This window comes from Globicephala melas, chromosome 3, assembly GCF_963455315.2.
Source record: "Globicephala melas chromosome 3, mGloMel1.2, whole genome shotgun sequence".
Lineage (NCBI taxonomy): Eukaryota > Metazoa > Chordata > Mammalia > Artiodactyla > Delphinidae > Globicephala > Globicephala melas.
In genome coordinates, this window is record NC_083316.1 from 77,424,697 (window position 1) to 77,445,652 (window position 20,956).

The 20,956-nt window shown below is 40.3% G+C and overlaps 1 protein-coding gene across 3 annotated transcripts in view; it reads right to left on the reverse strand.

Annotated features, from left to right (window-relative positions):
* Positions 1–6,945: 6,945 nt before the first annotated feature.
* PCSK1 (proprotein convertase subtilisin/kexin type 1) overlaps positions 6,946–20,956 on the reverse strand; it is a 43,327-nt gene continuing 29,316 nt past the window's right edge. For 2 of the 3 annotated variants that reach the window (XM_060296029.1, XM_030848191.2), the window contains 5 exons: positions 18,652–18,885; positions 15,396–15,553; positions 13,884–14,017; positions 12,167–12,328; positions 6,946–10,059 (listed from right to left, as the gene is read on the reverse strand). In XM_060296029.1, coding sequence (XP_060152012.1) covers positions 9,682–10,059; positions 12,167–12,328; positions 13,884–14,017; positions 15,396–15,553; positions 18,652–18,885 — 1,066 coding nt within the window. In that variant the 3' untranslated portion in view covers positions 6,946–9,681. The remainder of the gene's footprint in view (positions 10,060–12,166; positions 12,329–13,883; positions 14,018–15,395; positions 15,554–18,651; positions 18,886–20,956) is intronic. The other variant, XM_060296030.1, reaches the window with a different exon arrangement.

Below are 20,956 nucleotides of genomic sequence, written 5' to 3' on the forward strand. Positions count from 1 at the left end.
GTCTGCACTGTCATTTGTTTCTAGGTACTTTTTGATTTCCTCTTTGATTTCTCCAGTGATCACTTTGTTATTAAGTAGTGTATTGTTCAGCCTCCATGTGTTTGTATTTTTTACAGATCTTTTCCATTAATTGATATCTAATCTCATAGCGTTGTGGTTGGAAAAGATACTTGTTACAATTTCAATTTTCTCTAATTTTACCATGCCTTGATTTTTGAGCCAGGATATGATCTATCCTGGAGAATGTTCCATGAGCACTTGAGAAAAATGTGTATTCTGTTGTTGTTGGATGGAATGTCCTATAAATATCAATAAAGTCCATCTTGTTTAATATATCATTTAAAGCTTGTGTTTCCTTATTTATTTTCATTTTAGATGATCTGTCCATTGGTAAAATTGGGGTGTTAAAGTCCCCTACTATGAATGTGTTACTGTCGATTTCCCCTTTTATGGCTGTTAGTATTTGCCTTATGTATTGAGGTGCTCCTATGTTGGGTGCATAGAAATTTACAATTGTTATATCTTCTTCTTGGATCGATCCCTTGATCATTATGTAGTGTCCTTGTCTCTTGTAATACTCTTTATTTTAGTCTATGCTGTCTTATATGAGAATTGCTACTCCAGCTTTCTTTTGGTTTCCATTTGCATGGAATATCTTTTCCATCCCCTCACTTTCCGTCTGTATGTGTCCCTAGGTCTGAAGTGGGTCTCTTGTAGACAGCATATATATGGGCCTTGTTTTTGTATCCATTCAGCCAGTCTGTGCCTTTTTGTGGGAGCATTGAATCCATTTACATTTAAGGTAATTATCGATTTGTATGTTACTATTCCCATTTTCTTAATTGTTTTGGGTTCATTATTGTAGGTCTTTTCCTTCTCTTGTGTTTCTTGCCTAGAGAAGTTCCTTTAGCATTTGTTGTGACGCTGGTTTTGTGGTGCTGAACTCTCTCAGCTTTTCCTTGTCTGTAAAGGTTTTAATTTCTCCATCAAATCTGAATGAGATGCTTGCTGGGTAGAGTAATCTTGGTTTTAGTTGTTTCTCCTTCATCACTTTAAATATGTCGTGCCAATCCCTTCTGGTTTGCAGAGTTTCTGCTGAAGGATCAGCTGCTAACCTTATGGGGATTCCCTTGTGTGTTATTTGTTGTCTTTCCCTTGCTGCTTTTAATATGTTTTCTGTTTTTAATTTTTTTTGTTTGTTTGTTTTTTGTTTTTTGTTTTGCGGTATGCGGGCCTCTCACTGTTGTGGCCTCTCCTGTTGCAGAGCACAGGCTCCAGACGCGCAGGCTCAGTGGCCATGGCTCACGGGCCCAGCCGCTCCACGGCATGTGGGATCTTCCCAGACCGGGGCACGAACCCATGTCCCCTGCATCGGCAGGCGGACTCTCAACCACTGCGCCACCAGGGAAGCCCTGTTTTTAATTTTTGACAGTTTGATTAAAATGTGTCTTGGCATGTTTCTCCTTGGATTTATCCTGTATGGGACTCTCTGTGCTTCCTGGACTTGATTAACTATTTCCTTTCCCATATTAGGGAAGTTTTTAACTATAATCTCTTCAAATAGTTTCTCAGTCTCTTTCTTTTTCTCTTCCCCTTCTGGGACCCCTATAATTCGAATGTCGGTGTGTTTAATGTTGTCCCAGAGGCCTCTGAGACTGTCCTCAGTTCTTTTCATTCTTTTGTCTTTATTCTGCTCTGCAGTAGTTACTTCCACTGTTTTATCTTCCAGGTCACTTACCCGTTCTTCTGCCTCAGTTATTCTGCTATTGATCCCTTCTAGAGTATTTTTAATTTCATTTATTGTGTTGTTCATCATTGCTTGTTTCCTCTTTAGTTCTTCTAGGTCCTTGTTAAATGTTTCTTGCATTTTGTCTATTCTATTTCCAAGATTTTGGATCATCTTTACTATCATTATTCTGAATTCTTTTTCAGGTAGACTGCCTATTTCCTCTTCATTTGTTAGGTCTGTTAGGTTTTTAATCTTGCTCCTTCATCTGCTGTGTGTTTTTCTGTCTTCTCATTTTGCTTATCTTACTGTGTTTGGGGTCTCATTTTTTCAGGCTGCAGGTTCGTAGTTCCCATTGTTTTTGGTGTCTGTCCCCAGTGGCTAAAGTTGGTTCAGTAGGTTGTGTAGGCTTCCTGGTGGAGGGGACCAGTGCCTGTGTTCTGGTGGATGAGGCTGGATCTTGTGTTTCTGGTGGGCAGGTCCACGTCTGGTGGTGTGTTTTGGCATGTCTGTGGACTTATTATGATTTTAGGCAACCTCTCTGCTAATGGGTAGTGTTGTGTTTCTGTCTTGCTAGTTGTTTGGCATAGGGTGTCCAGCACTGTAGCTTACTGGTCGTTGAGTGGAGCTGGGTGCTCGTGTTGAGATGTAGGTCTCTGGGATATTTTTGCCGTTTGATATTTCATAGAGCTGGGAGGTCTCTTGTGGACCAGTGTCCTGAAGTTGGCTCTCCCACGTCAGAGGCACAGCACTGACTCCTGGCTGCAGTACCAAGAGCCTTTCATCCACATGGCTCAGAATAAAAGGGAGAAAAAGTAGAAAGAAAAAAGAAAGAGGATAAAATAAAATAAAGTAAGATAAAATAAAATAAAGTTATTAAAATAATTTTTAAGAAAAAAAATTTTTTTAAGTAAAAAAAAAATCGGACGGACAGAACCCTAGGACAAATGGTGAAAGCAAAGCTATACAGACAAAATCTCACACAGAAGTATACACATACATACTCAAAAAGAGGAAAAGGGGAAAAAGTCATAAATCTTGCTCTCAAAGTCCACCTCCTCAATTTGGGATGATTCATTGTCTATTCAGGTATTCCACAGGTTCACGGTACATCAGGTTGATTGTGGAGCTTTAATCCACTGCTTCTGAGGCTGCTGGGAGAGATTTCCCTTTCTCTTCTTTGTTCTCACAGCTCCCTGAGTTCAGCTTTGGATTTGGACCCGCCTCTGCATGTAGGTCGCCTGAGGGCGTCTGTTCTTTGCTCAGACAGGACAGGGTTAAAGGAGCAGCTGATTAGGGGACTCTGGCTCACTGAGGCCGAGGGGAGGGAGGGATGCGGATGCGGGGCGGGCCTGCAGAGGCAGAGGCCGGTGTGACGTTGCACCAGCCTGAGGCCAGCCGTGCGTTCTCCCGGGGAAGTTGTCCCTGGATCCTGGGACCCTGGCAGTGGCGGGCTGCACAGGCTCCCGGGAGGGGAGGTGTGTATAGTGACTTGTGCTCGCACACAGGCTTCTTGGTGGCGGCAGCAGCAGCCTTAGCGTCTCACGCCAGTCTCTGGGATCTGCCCTGTTAGCCGCGGCTCCTGCCCGTCTCAGGAGCTCCTTTAAGCAGGGCTCTTAATCCCCTCTCCTCGTGCACCGGGAAACAAAGAGGGAAGAAAAAGTCTCTTGCCTCTTTGGCAGGTCCAGACTTCTCCCCGGACTCCCTCCCGGCTAGCCGTGGTGCACTAACCCCCTGCAGGCTGTGTTCACGCCACCAACCCCAGTCCTCTCCCGGCGCTCTGACCGAAGCCTGAGACTCAGCTCCCAGCCCCGCCCGCCCGGCGGGTGAGCAGACAAACCTCTCGGGCTGGTGAGTGCTGGTCGGCATTGATCCTCTGTGCGGGAATCTCTCTGCTTTGCCCTCTGCATCCCTGTTGCTGCGCTCTCCTCCGTGACTCCGAAGCTTTCTCCCTTCGCCACCCGCAGTCTCTGCCCGCGAAGGGGCTTCTTAGTGTGTGGAAACCTTCACAGTTCCCTCCCACTCCTTCACAGTTCCCTCCCACTGGTGCAGGTCCCGTCCCTATCCTTTCGTCTCTATTTATTCTTTTTTCTTTTGCCCTACCCAGGTACGTGGGGGGGTTTCTTGCCTTTTGGGAGGTCTGATGTCTTCTGCCAGCGTTCAGTGGGTGTTCTGTAGGAGTTGTTCCACGTGTAGGTGTATTTCTGATGTATCTGTGGGGAGGAAGGTGATCTCCGCGTCTTACTCTTCCGCCGTCTTCCCGCTCTAGCCCATCTTCTTGATTGATTCTAATTTTTTCTCCTGTCTTGAATTTGTAGGTAAGAGCTGCATATTGAAATCTATTTGGCTTTAATGTCCATTTTGTTTTCACAGCACCATAGTAATAATAAGAGTAGCAGTCTCACTAATTATAAAAACTAAAATTTATTGAATATTTATTAGGTCAAGAACCATACTGAATTATTTATCTCCATTATCTTATTTAATTCTAACAGTGAACCTATGAGCAGTAGACTTCATTGTCATACATGAAGAAACAAGACCCAGAGAGGTGAAGTAACCTTCTCAAGGGCACACAGCTGGGACATTGTAGAGCCAGAATTCAAATTTACTTGTGGCTGACTCAAGAACCTATACCTTTAGCTGTTGCTGTTGCATTTTCAGACTTTTCTTGCCCTTTAATAATGATGATGCCAGTAGTAACTCTAAAGGATTTAAGGCAGAACCAGATATAGAGGCTACTCTCCTCACATCAAAGCAGCATCTAGAGTTATAAACCATCTGCTGTTAGGGCTACTAGGGCCAGGGATAAAGGAACTGACGATGGAAGGGAATAGTCATGACAGCCCTGTAGGAGCAGACCTGAGAATGTTTCCCCCTACCTTCTCCTATGAAGAAGACCCTTTTTGAGACTGTGGCCCCTTCCCCAGGTAAATATTCAGTGAAAATACCTACAATATGGGCTTCTATGGAGGTGGAGGGTATGTGGGTGTGGATGAGAGTGAATGTCCTTTATGGAGTTCCAAGCAAGTTGTCTGGAAGGAGCACACATGATAGAGGTCCCATATAGAAAGTGATTTTTGCCTCCCTTGCACATGCCCTGAGAATGGTGGACACATAATGACCATAGTCACCTCTTTGCGCATACACTGATGATAGATTAGTGCTTACCTAATATCTATATGTAGCAATATACAGGCAACACAAATTGTATAGATGTACAAATTGCAAGCCAAAACCCAAGTGAGCAAAAGTTACTTCATTATTTTTTTGTAACAGAACTTTGTTTATGTTGAAAGTTGCGTTTCTAATAAGTGGTGTCAACTTGATCTCAGCCAATCAAGTTTTCTTCCCTTATGCTGGGGTTGCTTCTGAGAGCGGCTGGTGGACCATGAAGGCATTGAATGGGGTAGGGACGGGGGAGAGAGGGGAGCATAGGTGTCTGCTCTGAGCTACCTTCTACCAATGCCATTGTCAGCTGAAACGTCAATTCTAGTCTTTGGGAAGTCTTGTGCTGATCAATGTTACTCCATGCTCCTTGAGAGTTATGTGAGAGTCATTTTTGCTCTTGGCTATTACCTCCTAAATGACTACCTGTATGCAGTTGTTTATTATCTGAGGCTCTGCTTCCAGGTAGAACTAAGCTTGGGCAGGGTTTTTGTTTATCTATTGGATCAGCATTAAGAGGTGCATGGTTTAATACTGGCTCTTTTTTGTACTCTAGGCTCAAGAAGGCACAATTTGAAAGGGATGGTATTGGTAGTGGAATGAACAAATGGAACTTTTATGAGTTTTGTTGATATAGTAAGGCTGTGTAATCAACTACCTGAAGACTCAGTTGCTTACAACCAGCATTTATTCTCAATTCAACTTGCCAAGGTGACGAGTTCAGTTTATTTAGGCTGCACTCATCTGGACAGCTCTGGTTCATGCTGTGAGATGGCTGGGGTTTGTTCCAGAATGTGGATCTGCTCCATATATATCTGTTCCGGAAACAGGCTGAAGGGGCAATAGCTCCCAGGAACATACTCTTCTCATAGCACGGAACCACCGAAAAGTAAGCGCCAAGCCAAACCGCGAGCAGATTTAGGGCCCTTATTTGCACCACGTTCACTAATATTTCGTTGACCAAAGCAGATCAAGCTTAGCATCCGTAGGCCAGGAAAGTACACTCTGTCCACTGGGGCAGAAGGAGTAGAGTGAATAATCATCATCATCGTGTGTGTTAGTGCTACATAGCCTTGTAAAATTATGAGGCAGTTAGGAAAACATTGCTCTTCCTGCTTATGGGTTTAAATTTATATTTAAGAATTAATGTCTGTCCTTGAGTCATGTGTGTGTATTTGTGTTTGTACTCACAACCTGCACATGGTTAGTCCAATAGTTACCAAATGGGCATTCAAAAGAAAACAGAGATATATCTTCAACCCTCCTGGTGGGAAGACTTTGAAGGTGGCTGGATATGGAGGACAAAAGCCAGTTGAACAATCCTCTGGAATTCTTGAAAAATTATTTTAGTTTTACTGAGTATTTATAACTTAGGGGGAAGGAATGGGGTTTGGGGGAAAACCAACACTCCCCCTCCCACCTCCCAGTAGGAAGAGGTCAGATTCTGCAATGGTGGATGGAAATTCCTGGAATGAAGGTTTGAAGCAGGAGAGAAAAATGGGCCTGAGAATAGGAGATCAGAGTTAGGAATTGGGGGCTTCTAATGAGGGGCCCTCTGGGAGGGAGTTAATGCTTAGTTGCTGTAATCTGGCCTATAAACAATGTCATGATTAGTGAACTGTTGCAAATGACTTCTCTCACATGCAGTCCCTGTAGTTCGGGTTTTTTGTTTTCTGTTTTTCCCTCAACACTTTAGTTAACGCTCAATCATACAATTCACACAGTGAAAGACGGGGCTATAAAGGAAAATGAAATATACCTATTTAAGCAGATTCTTAAATTACCTTCAAGAAAGCCCATTTAGGGACTTCCCTGGTGGTCTAGTGGTTGAGACTCTATGCTTCCACTGCAGGGGGCTTGGGTTCAATCCCTGGTTGGGGAACTAAGATCCCACATGCCCTGTGGTGAAGCCAAAAAATAAAGAAGAATAATTAATAAAAAAGGAAAGAAAGCCCATTTAACTTCTTAATGTAAACCTTCACCTTTTCCTTTTTACGGTTCATTTGGGAAATATAATAAGTAAGAGAAGGAGGTCCTGTTTTTGTTGGAAACATAAGCTTTTTTTTTTTGACTTTGTGAGAAACCATTTATTCTTTTGATTTATAAGCATATTGTACATATTCTAGTTAATACATCAAGTATATAATGTGGGAGTTCCTTTAAAAATGCTAAAACCATACATGTTAAACTCAGCTACACATTGTATTAGGCTACTAGACAAATGTCATTTTTAATACCACAACACATATATATTATACTTTTTGTTTTCACTGACAGAGGAACATGCCTTTCAAAAATATTTTATTGGATGAAACTCTCTTATTCTCAGGAAAATTTTGGTTTTTGATATAATTTATTATGCCTTTTAAAATTCTGTTTGATAAAAGCATTTGGTAAAGCATTATAAATACCTGTAAAGAAAATATAGTTTAAAATTCTGAGGGAAATATTATATAAGTTTCCTTTTCTACATTTTCACAAAAATCCACACAGGCACTAAGAAAGACTGACAAAAATATTTTATGTCTGAACAGTATATTCCAGGTTGGAAACATTCAAACATGACTTTATTTAAACATTAAAGCTTCTCTTGATTGAACCTTTGGCTACAATCCAATGGTTGGTTGGGGTTTTAACCAGGAAAAGATACTGTCAGAAGAATGAAAAAGAAAGCTTCATACAATTAGCACTAGGTTAGGAATGGGGATAGGATGAGTTTTCATTTTTTACTGTTTATTGGCCTCTCTGGGCCTTAGCTTTATTTTTTTAGTTGAAAATTGATCTAACAACTCTCTGGTACTTTTCAGCTTTATTTAATACTTTTTCTTGTGCAGAAATTTTCAAAATTCTATCTAACACTATGTATCAAACACGTGATACTTCCAAGGACAGAGTGATACTGCAGTTCTTTCAGGAGAACATCCTACATGCATCATGGGTATTGCTCTGGAAATACCCTCATTCTGCACAAATTCAAATGGTAGAATTGGGGGTGAAAGTTTGTCTTACCAAACACACTTTAAAGCAAGTGACAGACTCTAGGGTTCTTTTCCTGATCTAGTTCAATGTAGTTCTCTTCCTGGTCCAGTGCATGTGTGGCCTTATGAAGTTCAGACTTCATGGAAGAATTGCAAACAGCAAATTCAGTGGGAGAATGCCAGTATTGTAGGTGACAGGAAGCTTTGTGAGCATATAGGGAGTGGAAAGTGAGGGGATTGGCAGTTAATGAATTAGTATAAATGAGCATCTGGGTAAGGTGAGATTAAACACATAAGTCAAACAGTATTTCAGAGCTACTTTCAGGGGTCTCAAATACCATTTTTTTTTTTTTTTTGGCCTATAAATTAGATCATGACAGATTCTTATAATTATGGATTATCATACAGAAAGAAGTTGGGGATATTTCTTTCCTAATGCATTTACACTTTGTACATGTTCATTAGTGCAGGAAAGGGTAAAATCAAATGCCTATTGAATGCTGACCTGTAAGGTGCCCGTGATAAGCAGCACGGAACAGGGTATCATGGGGGCATGTGTTCAAGTCTAGCTGGGCAGCTGCTACTCAGCTCCAGCCAACTGTTGCGATGAGGGAAGATGGGTCTGAGAATTAGGTTTTATGTGAAATCTCATATTTTCAATAATCACTCACATATTTAAAACATTTAACAGGCCAAACAAAATCTAGCCTTTGGGCTGCCAGCTTGTGTCCTCTGAGTTGAAGCTTGGAAACAGTTTGGTGAGAATTTGGATACTATCATCTATAAGACTGGAGAAGGGCCTTTAACGTCAAGGAATAAACACTCAGTTTCAAAGATCCAGAAAAATCTGCTCTAATGAACATAATTTAAAAAGCAAATGAAACCTCCCACTGGCTCTCCTTATTATGAATAATTTCCTGTTATTGGTTTTCCATGTTATGAGTGGTTTCCTATTATGACTATTAAAAACATTATGATTAGGAATTTGCCAAGTCCCGAGTATAAGTTTGTTCTAAGAAAGTGGTATCAGTAGCTCTCTCAGTATTTAGTTTGTGGCTGAGAAAGGAGAAGGTAATGAGGAAGAGAGGAAGGCCAGAGCTCACAGCACGAGTCACAGTCACCTTTAGATCCATGGAGGCCTCTCCATGGTACACCAAGCCAAGCAAAGAAAAATGCTCTAAAACTGCTCAACCCAGAAAATGCAGGGTTTGAGGCCTATTTCTGGATCTAAATAACCCAGCCTTTCCCCAGGATGATCTAATGGCCACTTCCTGAATGAGCAGTACTTTGGAGTAGAAAGACCCAGGGTGTGAGTCTGATTGTGAACTCCTTCATTAGAGACTTTCCAAACCCTTCTTTGGCATCAAAATTTGAATCACCGCATGGCAAAGACAGAGGACAAGCTGTTAAGAATAGTTTTCCTTCCTCTCATTTTTTGCAGATTACTTTTTCAAATTAACTGTTGCCCAGGTGATGCCTTTTCTTTTCAGACATGAAATGGGAGGCTTGAGGAGGCATTCTCATGTGGTATGAGGACCACGTCTGAACCGTGGCTCCAGAAAGAACAAAACATTTGACTTGTGCAGGCAGGGAAGATGTGTTTTGAAAGAGCTATAATCAATTCAGGAAGTTGGATTTACTGCTTGAGCTCAGAGCTTTCAACTATCCAGGTTGGGGAGAAAAAGAAAAAGTACCGCAAAGGATATTACAAGCAGAAGAATCAATGACAAAACAACCACTTCAGACACAGGCAATATCTAACGGGAAGGAAAAAGCATGACTATTTCCAACTTAGGGCCACCACTCATTTTAATTTTCCTTCCTCAGAATGTCCACCAGAGCTTGCAGCAGCCGGTCATCCCTGTGCTTATAAGGTTTCGTGTTATAGAAAACATCAACATAGTCATTATACAGACTATCCTCAGAGTCTTTAAGCTGGGAAGGTTTGTTCAGCCTTTCCAGGGCTTCATAGAAATTTTCGTAAGGGATGTTGAGCTTTGCACTTGGAGACTTCTTTGGTGATTGCTTTGGGGGTGAGTTTTTGCTGAAAGCGCTTTGTAGGAGTTGTAGCATGGCCTCAGAAGGGGCTCCCTCTGCCAGCTCATCCCTTCTGCCCCCCACACCGCTGCTGCTGGGGCTTTTGGATGCCAGAGGATTCTCATTCAGGTTCTCTTGTGTGGGCTGCTCCTGAAACACAGAAAGCCACCGGCAAAGGGGAGAAGGCTCATTATTCAGGAGCAGGCAAGCCAGCTGCAGCACACGCCCACTGCCTGCCCCTCGAGAGGCAGTCTGGGGAGCAGAGAGAGCACAAGGCTTGGAATCACACTATCTCGGAGTTCAATCCTCATTTTCTCATTTACTGAGGCACCTTTGGCACCTTTTTAAACTCCATGAACTTCTCCTGTAAGATGGCAATAAGAATCCCTCCATTTCTGGTGGTGTTGAAGACTGAACCAGATGATGTATGTAAGCGCTCATACCTATCGGTCTCCTTCACTTGTCAGCCTGCTGTAGTAGAATTCATGTTAGGGAATTTAACAATATTGAATTCATTAATTTTAATGTCTGAATTCTGGATGAAAAAATAAATTTTAAAAGATAGTAGGGGGCTTCCCTGGTGGCACAGTGGTTGAGAGTCCGCCTGCCGATGCAGGGGACACGGGTTCGTGCCCCGGTCCGGGAAGATGCCACATGCCGCGGAGCGGCTGGGCCCGTGAGCCGTGGACGCTGAGCCTGCGCGTCCGGAGCCTGTGCTCCACAACGGGAGAGGCCACAACAGTGAGAGGCCCGCGTACCGCAAAAAAAAGATAGTAGGGTTTCATCCTATGGAAAAGAAGCAGTTTACCACTCCCACTCCCTTTCCTCCCACCCATGTTTTGGGAAGGAGCTGATAATAATGTAGGTAATAACTCGTACAGAGGCGCCAACAGTGCTGTCATGTGGGAATAGCTTTCTAGAGGCCTCTTGCTCTGTCAGGAGCTGCACTTTCAGCCTCTGAGTTGTCAGAAGGGGCCTGGGAAGAGATTGGGGTGGTGGGCGGGGAAGGGGGGAACTGGAGAAATCAGAGAAGCGGCTCTTTGTCAACGTTGTGGAAGCATTTCAGTATTTTAACAGCCAAATGGTCCTGTTAATACCCCTTAAGGAATCTTGGAGGAAGAAATACCCACAAGGTCCACCTGCCTCCAGAATTGGGAAGAGGAGGCCTCCAAGGTGGAGTCCCAGAGGAAAGCTATTCTGCAGAATGTAAACGGGCCATAATATGAGCTGAGGCCTTCTCACAGCTAGTTTATAAATTTCTTGAATAAATAATGTCTTTGTACCTTCCAAAACACCTGTCACAGAGCCAGACCTATTCAGGAAAGGACATTCTGGGAATTCTGATAACCTACCTACTACCTCTGAGGCACTGTGCTAGAGGCCTGGGGGATACAGAGATAAAGAAAATGTGTTTTCTGCCCACCATCTGATAAGGGAGAAGCCAGCAGCCTCAGTAGGCTGAGACCTAGGAACGTAACTGACTGACTTGAGCTTTCCTTGGCAACTTTCTGAGAGAAACTGTGATTCTATAGCTCCCCTTGGAGTTGCCAAGAAGTGTCAGTTAAGGAATTAGTAAAGAGAAGCCTGCATGATTTGATCAGTTGAGCCTTGGTCTTCTTTCTGTAAAATGGATATATTGAGGTCTCTCCTTTCTAGGTTACAAGGATTATTCGTTAAATGAGACAATGTGAAAAATGCTTACAAACTAGGTGCAATACAAATGTTAGCTATACGTGATCATACAAAAAGACAGCTCTCTTTAAAATTTGATATTGTTATAAATGGAGAAAATTCATGTTAGAGAACTGAATAATTTTGAATTCATTCATTTTAATTTCTAACTTTCGGATAAAAGAATAAATGAATGAAACAATTTCCTATGGAAACTAAACAGTTTACTCCTACTCCCTTTCCTCCCAACCCATGTTTTTTTGTGTTTTTTTTTTTTTTTGCGGTGCGCGGGCCTCTCACTGCTGTGGCCTCTCCCGTTGCGGAGCACAGGCTCCGGACGCGCAGGCTCAGCGGCCATGGCTCACGGGCCCAGCCGCTCCGCGGCATGTGGGATCTTCCCGGACCGGGGCACGAACCCGTGTCTCCTGTATCGGCAGGCGGACTCTCAACCACTGCGCCACCAGGGAAGCCCTGCCAACCCATGTTTGATTCACTTCCTGCCTAAAAGTTAGGGGCAGCTTCACCCACTACACTGTCTACTACAGTTCACAAAAGAACATGCCAGTAAGAACAGAGCCACACAGACCTCCCCCGAATCCACCATCTTCTCCACCCCTCTTCGGTCATTCTGAACGGTGTTGTAGGACGTGTACACTCGGGGCTGTTTCATGTGTTCTGGTTGAGAAGAGGTCCCATGCAGAATTAGCTTCCAGTTCACGATTCTTCCTTCATTTTGCATTCTTCCAGACTAATGAGTAAGCATACATAATTTTAGTGTATGTTCTGAGCAATATAAACTCCTTCAAAATACTAAATTTTATAGTTTAATTTTAAAATTCTGTGCATTTCATGTGTAGAGCTCTGGGTACAAAGACAAAAATCACTGGCCTCACTCTTCCTATGAAAATAGATAGTTGACAGGTTCAAAGATTTAAAAACTGATTAATTGCCTTCAATTAAAAAAGGAGAACTCTCTACGTGAACCTTCTTTTCTATACTGGGTGTGTCCTTGAAAAGTTGACTATATCTTATATAATGAGAATTATATTTATCAATTATCAACTTGTAGAAGCATTCCATTGGGGAAAAAAAAAGTCTGCAGAGTAATATAAATAGCCCTCAGCATTAAGCAGTCCTTAAGAGCTGTATATTTATGGGAAGAGTAATAATTTTCACAGGCTCAACAATTATGTTAAAAATAATGCTGAAATCTAAAATATCTTTTAAAAAAATCTAAAATATCTTTAAAAATAATCTAAAATTATAGAATCAGATTTTGCAGACTTGGTATAAAATAGTCCCATCTTGGTAAACAGATTTTCTTAGTTTCCTTATGGTGAAACTGAGTAAAAGAATGGAAGCCAAGGTCAGGAACAGGACCATAAACTAAGAATGTTTTCTTGTTCTCCCTATGAGAGCAGAAATTTTTACAACTTCCATTGCTAAATCACAATTTTAGCAGTCTTTAGATGAAAGCTATTCTCAGAGAAAAAAAAAGTAACAATGACTGTAGAATTTTTATTAACTTAAGTAACATCTCCAGGAATTTAAAATCATTTATTTTAAAAAAGTTATCTAGACATTGAATCTGGTGCTACTGGTACTTATAACACTGCTATCTCAGAATAACTTGGACCTGAAAAACCACTCATTTATATGCTCACCTATAGAAAATGCTGGAGAAATGATATAAAAATAAATAATTCAAATGTATTTGGCTTTTTGCTCAGACACTTTATTTTTGGGACTGTGTGTTACAATTATAGAAGAAAATCAGTGTTAGCAAACAGAAAGAAAACTGAGAAATGCTTTTGTTTCATAACTGAAACAAAACCAAAAAAGTCGTATTAAATAAGATATGTTATCTAACAAGTAAGCTACTTTTAAATAGCCACTGCAGTAAATATTGCTAAGAGTTCTGTCATATGACCCCAGCAGAGTGTCATAGCAAAGTTGGTGTAGCATTTAACTATGGTTGTAAATACAGCTGATTCTGGTGGCTGAGTAGGTCATGTGGCTGGCTGTGTTTTGACATGACATGGGTATACTTGGATTTGCCCCACAGTCTGTCACATTGTGTATCAAAATATATTTTCTTCCTTCTTATATGGCTGGTGCCTAATTTTTTTAAATTTATTTTCTATATAGCCAAGTGGGGAGAGCTTGAAACACTAAACTTTCTCCTTACCTCTATAAGGAGTGATCAAATTTCCTTTGGGCCCTTTCTTATGCACTAACTTTAAAAGAGCTTCAGAGTGTTTAAAAGTGAGCTTGTGGTTCTGTATCCTTTCATTCATACTTACAATGTCTGTAATTCCCAAAGTCCAAGTGCCTATGGGATTCTCTCCCCATGTGTGAACAGACATGAAGTCCCAATTCTTAAAGCCATTAGGAGATGTATCCCGCTCTCTTTCAGCCAACAGTACGGTGCTGGTTCCTGTTTTCATGCAAGCATCACAAATTAACAAGTGTCCTAACAGATCTGATAGTAGGACACACTTTAGCATTTGATAACTGAAAATAGAAGCCGGGTAAAACTAGCCCTCTTAATTTTCCCTTTGAGTATAATACTAGGATGGAGACATTCTCAGGAAATAAAAAAGTTTTTATTCACAGTACTTAGTGCATTGCCTGACATATAATAAGCTGTCAATAAATATTGTAGAAAAATAAATAATGGATGAATATATTGAGTAAGGTTTATCTGAATAAGGAGAATTCAGAGAACTATGTTTATGAACTACATTAAAGAAGAGCATCAAAGACCTAACATACATATTAATGGAACTATCATTTTGAAATTTAAGAGGAAGTTTTGAAAATTTAATAGGTGCCTGAGTCTATAATGTAGCATAGACATAATAAAATAAAGCCATATATAATTTAATCTCTTGTCATATAAAATCTACTAGTAAAAGTAGTTTACTAGTAAGAGTAGTTACTCTAAATTTTCAAATCCAAGTTCTCTATAGATCAATAAATAATATTTTTAAAAGAAAGTGTCAAATGAACTATAGGGCCATTAATGAAAAAGCATTCTGCCAATATTTCAGGCCAATTCCAAGGTATTAAGGAAGCATAATTCCAGAATTAACAGAACTTACTCCAAACCTCTAGGAAGTTCATATCCTGGAAGGGCATTATAGAGATAGTTCATCTTTCTCATACATCACTTATGGGAATTAAATTTAGTCAGTTGAACCCTACTAAAACATGAAAAAGGATTAGGACAGCTTCTCCTGGTTGGATTATGGTTTATGTTTCACAAGCTCTTTACCATCTATGATCTTGTCTGACTTAGTAACCTTTCAGGAGAGGACAAATTGTCCATATATCGTATCATATGCCTTAATCATATAATTGTGGAAAATTTGTTAGTCTCCTCAACTCTCTTTCATGGATCAGAATTCTCAGTTTTTCCACTTAATTCCTTGGATGAGACTGATATATCTGTCAGCTTAATTATTAGAGTAATTTTCACTAATGTGTTACCTGAGAGAAATGAATGATAGATCAGTGACCTGGGATAATGAGCACAGTTTGAAAATGCATAACTCAGAAGGGTTTATTAATTGGTATTATTTGAATAGGCCTCATTCTTTGCTTATCTAAGGATCAGTTTGAATGAGCAGAGCAGAGTTCTGATGCAAAAAAAAACCAAACAAACATATTTTTTAAGACCTGAAAGTGTCTATGGGAAGACTTAGGTCTATATATAAACAAAAATCAATCATTGATTTGAAATCATTTAATTTATACTGAAAAATTTAAAATTTAGAAGAAATTGAATTTTGTTTTGTTTTGTTGAAATTTACCAGCAGCAGAAGTGAGGGTGACATGAAGGTCTCCTCTGCGGGAATATTCAATTGTTGCTTCAAATTGCACATGTTCCAGTGACTTGATAGCATTTTCTTGTCCTTCACAAGCTCTTGTTGGAATTTCTATGATAACTTCTCCATTAGCTTTCAGGGCTCTAAATACATTAAAGAATCATCACTGAACAAAGTGTATCTCTTCTTCCTTGCATTTTATGGAAATATGTACACAACACTCTTAAGGAGATACTCAGCTAGGCTTGTTGTCTCTGTCTATTACGAGTAGAAACCAATTCAGGATTAGGTGTAAAGTAATTTTAATGCACAAGAAAATGATAAGGTTTTTCTGGAAATAGAAAAAACAATTCTACAATTTATATGGAACCACAAAAGACTATAAATAGCCAAATCAACCCCAAGAAAGAAGATCAAAGCTGGAGGAATCACACTTCTTAATTTCAAAATATAATACAAAGCTACAGCAATCAAAACAGTATGGTACTGAAGGAAAAAAAGCACTAATTCGAAAGGATACATGCATCCCAGTATTCATAGCACCATTATTTATAATTGCCAAGATATGGAAGCAGCTTAAGTGTCTATCAACAGATAAATGGATAAAGACGATGTGATACACACACACACATACGATGGAATACTAACCAGCCATAAAAAAAAAATGAAATTTTGCCATTTGCAACAACATGGCTGGACTTGGTGAGTACTATGCTAAGTGAAATAAGTCAGAGAAAGACAAATGCTGTATGATATCACTTATATGTGGAATCTAAAATACACAACAAACTAGTAAATATAACAAAAAAGAAACAGACTCACAGATATAGAGAACAAACTAGTGGTTACCAGTGTGGAGAGGGAAGTGGAGGGGCAATACAGGGGTAGGGGATTAAGAGGTATAAACTCTTAGGTATAAAATAAGCTATAAGGTATATTGTACAACACAGGGAATATAACCAATATTTTATAATAATTATAAATGGAGTATAAACTTTAAAAATTGTAAATCACTATATTTTACATCTGCAACTTATATAATATTGTACATCAACTATACTTCAAAAGAAAAAAGTATAGTACTGGCATAAAGACAGAAATACAAGCCAATAGAAGAGAATAGAGATCCCAGACATAAACCCACCCATTAGACCTGAAACTGTAAAACTCCTAGAAGAAAACAGGGAAAAAGCTTCATGACATTGGTCTTGGCACTGATTTAATGGATATGACATTAAAAGCACAGGCAGCACACACAAAAAAAATAAACGAGTAGGACTACATCAAACTAAAAAGCCTCTGCACAGCAAAGGAAACAATCAAACTGAAATGGCAACCTGCAGAATGGTAGACAATATCTGATAAAGGGTTAATCTCTAAAATATATAAGAACTCCTACAACTCAATAGCAAAAAAACCAACAACCTGATTCAAAAATGAACTAAGGACCTAAATTAACATTTCTCCAAAGAGGACATACAAATGACCAATAGGTATGTGAAAAAAAAATGTTTACCATCATTAATCATCAGGGAAATGCAAATCAAAACCCACATCAAAACACCTGTCAAGGGGCTTCCCTGGTGGCGCAGTGGTTGAGATTCCGCCTGCCGATGCAAGGGACATGGGTTCCATGCCCCGGTCTGGGAAGATCCCACATGCCACGGAGCAGCTGGGCCCGTGAGCTATGGCCGCTGAGCCTGCGTGTCCGGAGCCTGTGCTCCGCAACAGGAGAGGCCACAACAGTGAGAGGCCCCCGCGTACCGCAAAAAAAAAAAAACACCTGTTAAGAGTCAGATGACTATTACTAAAAAAAAGAAAAAAGACAAAGTGTTGATGAGCATGTGGAGAAATTGGAGCCCTTGCACAATTGGTGGGAGTGCAAAATGGTACAGCCACTATGGAAAACAGTATGAAGTTTCCTAAAAAAAAATAAAACTGCCGTATGATACAGCAGTCTCACTTCTGGATATTTATCACAAGAATTGAAACCAGGATCTCAAAGAGATATTAGCACTCCCATGTTCATTGCAGTATTAGTCACAGTAGCCAAGATGTGGAAACAACCTAGATATTCATCAACAGATGAATGGATAAAGAATGTGTAATATTCCATACATACAATGGAATATTAGCTTTAAAAAAGAAGGAAATTCTGCTTTATGTGACAATATGGATACAACTTGAGGACATTGTGCTGAGTGAATAAACCAGTCACAGGTAGATAAATATTGCATGATTCTACTTATATGAGGAATCTAAAATACTCATAGAATCAAAGAGTGGAATGTTGGTTGCCTGAGGCTTGTGGGGGGAATGGAGAGTTCCTAATCACTGGGCATAAACTTTAAGCAAGATAAATAAGTTCTAGAGATCAGTTGTACATTGTACCTATAGTTAACAATTATGTATTGTACACTTAAAATTTAAGAGGGTAGATCTCATGTTAAGACTTCTTAACACAATAAAATAAAAAGGGAAAAAAGGAAAAAAATGTTAAGGAAGACACAGATACTTAAATACAATGCTATTTGCCATGGCATTGAATTCAAGCAGATTTGCCTTATAGCCTTCAAAAAGTGGTCCAATACTGAAATATACCCTCTTAAGAAATGATTTTCTCTCCCTAATGCAGGGCCTCCAAGCCTCCCACCCTTGGGTATTTTGTGTGAGTGGGTCTTCAGTATAATTGCAGTTGCCTTGATACGAGATTCTGCTTCCGTAGCTAGATGTAGTGGGAGAGGTGTAGTCTAATTGAAAGCCATATGATAAAAGATCCTTCACGGAAGGAAAGTCATGAATCACAAAGCACTGTGGCATGAAGCGAGGTTCTTTTGGAAGTAGGTTTGGGGTAACACTGGTTGGCAAGTACTGCATTTCATCATTTCTAAGATGCATTAAAAAAAACTTTAACATCTTTGAATTTGGAATGAATATTAAAGAACTGATGGTTGGTAATAGTTTAATTGGCAATGATTTTTCTTAGTGATATATAAAACAATTGTGCACATTAACTTACTGCTATCGGGTTGGTAGGCTATGAGAGGAAAATACAAATATGTTAACATGATTTGCAAATCTTTGATCTCTGTGATTCCTCATGGACACACAAGGAACACTGACAAATGCCATCTCCATCTACTTCAGAAGGGTAGGTGAGAAAAATTAGGCAGAGTGACAAATGTCATACTCAAATAGTGCCATGGGCGCACATTTGTTTAAAATTCCTGGAGACACTTACCTGGGCTCAAAGTCATTGTCCTTTACAACACATTCCTTCTTCTCAGGCACACTGCTCCAGGTCCTGGGATCAGCTAAATCCACCAGAGCTTTGGCATTTAGCAACCCGAATCCAAATCGACTATTCACCATCAAGCCTGCTCCATTCTTTTTCCATCCAGGGTTATTGGCCAGTGGGTCATACTCAGAGGTCCAGACAACCAAGTGCTGCATATCTCGCCAGGTGAGATTTGGACTGGAGAGGAAGTGACCCAAAGAATCTTTAAGGGACAAAAAGAAGTTTCCTTGCAAAAGCAAGTGCTAAAAACAATCATCTCCATTCAGAGATGATGAGGTATCTTTTGCAACTGTGCTTATGTAAATTTTGTGTGTATCACTATTGTTATGTCTTTCATTCATAATTTAAAATACAGTCTTGAAAACTTCTCCTCATACCACATAAGTTACAATCTTAGCATGAGTAAAATTGGTTTTCAGCATTGTAGAAAAGTAGAACTTGGCCCCTGATTCCTATGTACTTACATTTAACTGGAGCAAAAATTAAAAATGACAGCACTTCCTTTGTGCCCTCCAATCTTCTGCTGTTCATTAACAGCCTTAGTATTTTCAGCATTATGAACCCACAGTTGAGCTTTTGACTTCCTTCTTAGGAACACTCAGATTTAGACATGGGCTGGCTACCTACTCTTAAATATATATATATATATAATTTTTTTTTTTTAAATTTTTTTGCAGTACACAGGCCTCTCACTGTCATGGCCTCTCCCGATGTGGAGCACAGGCTCCGGACGCGCAGGCTCAGCGGCCATGGCTCACGGGCCCAGCCACTCCGCGGCATGTGGGATCCTCCAGACCGGGGCACGAACCCATGTCCCCTGCATCGGCAGGCAGACTCTCAACCACTGCGCCACCAGGGAAGCCCAACTCTTAAATATTTTTTATCTCTTTTCTTTATATAGCAAAAGTGTCAAGAAGCTCTTAGCTACTTGAGATCATTCTTACAAGGCACCATGCTGAATAGTGTGGGGATATTCAAGGAGGTAGTTCATGTTTTTAAGAAGTGTACAATCAAGTAAATGAACTAAGTCTTTCAATAACTATAATATATCTGCTGAATGCTGTATTCATAGCATAATGTACTGTAGAACTTTGAAGAGAAAGAATTCTTTTGGGATGGAAAGATCTAGGATGGCTTTTCTAGGAGGAAATATTTGAGTTGATTTTTAAAGGGTGGGTAGAATGTCAAAAAGTTGAAAGAGAGAGAACAGGGGATGAGGCAATGGGTCAAAATCTCTGACAGGGGAAGGATAGGATGTGACCAGAGTACAGTGAATAGTCTTGTTTACTGAAGCAAGGAAGAGGTGAGCTGGAGTACTGAGCCGGATGGTGAGGGCCTTGAATGCCAGGAAAAGGAGCTTATACTTTATCGTTTGGGTAAAGGGGAGCCATTGAGGATTTTTGAGCAAGGGAATGGTATAATGAGGAGTCTTGGCAAAATTAATTTAGCAGCAATATAAAGATAAATCAGAGATGCATGGGATTGTCAGGTCTGTTATAATGAATATGAAACCTTCCCTGATCACCCTATTTAAGATTTCAATTCTCCCCAAATACTCCTGAGCTCCCTTGCCTTGCTATACTTTTTTTTTCTTTCATAGTGCTTATCATCTTCTAACATACTGAGCAACTCATTTGTTTTGTGTATTATTAATGTCTGTCTCCCCTGCTAGAATCAGCTGGGAGAAGGGCTGAGATTTTTATCCATCTTGTTCTCTGATGTGTACCAAGCACTCAGAAGTATGCCAGGCGCAGGGTATATATGCTTGGTAAATATCGGTTGGTTGGATGATTGAGTGTGTGCAAGTGTTTAACTAGCCTTAAATACAATTTTAAAACTTACTGCTATTAGTCATTAGAGTCTTTCATGATCTCAAGCTTTTCCTTAGCTTTGAGACCTGCATTGTTTCTACCAAGCCAATCAAGCATTATTTATTAAATAATAAATGTCTAAGTGTTGAGTCTTCAAGGTTTCTATCTTACCACTAGGTTGTGAAACAACCATCAGGGGAATCTGTCTCAACTTGCTATCTTCTCCCCAGAGCCCATCATGGACTGGTTTAACAAACCCCTGGTGACAAGCAAGAGGCAATACACATTCCTAAACACTGAGGAGTCTGTTGCTGACTAAGATCTAAGTCCTCATCATGAGTGCTGCAAAGGCTCTATCTGGTGGGCCTCATGGGGAAGCTGTCCTCTCCACCCCAGTTTGAGTGCACAGCCCGTGCATCACCATCTCTGAAGGGAGC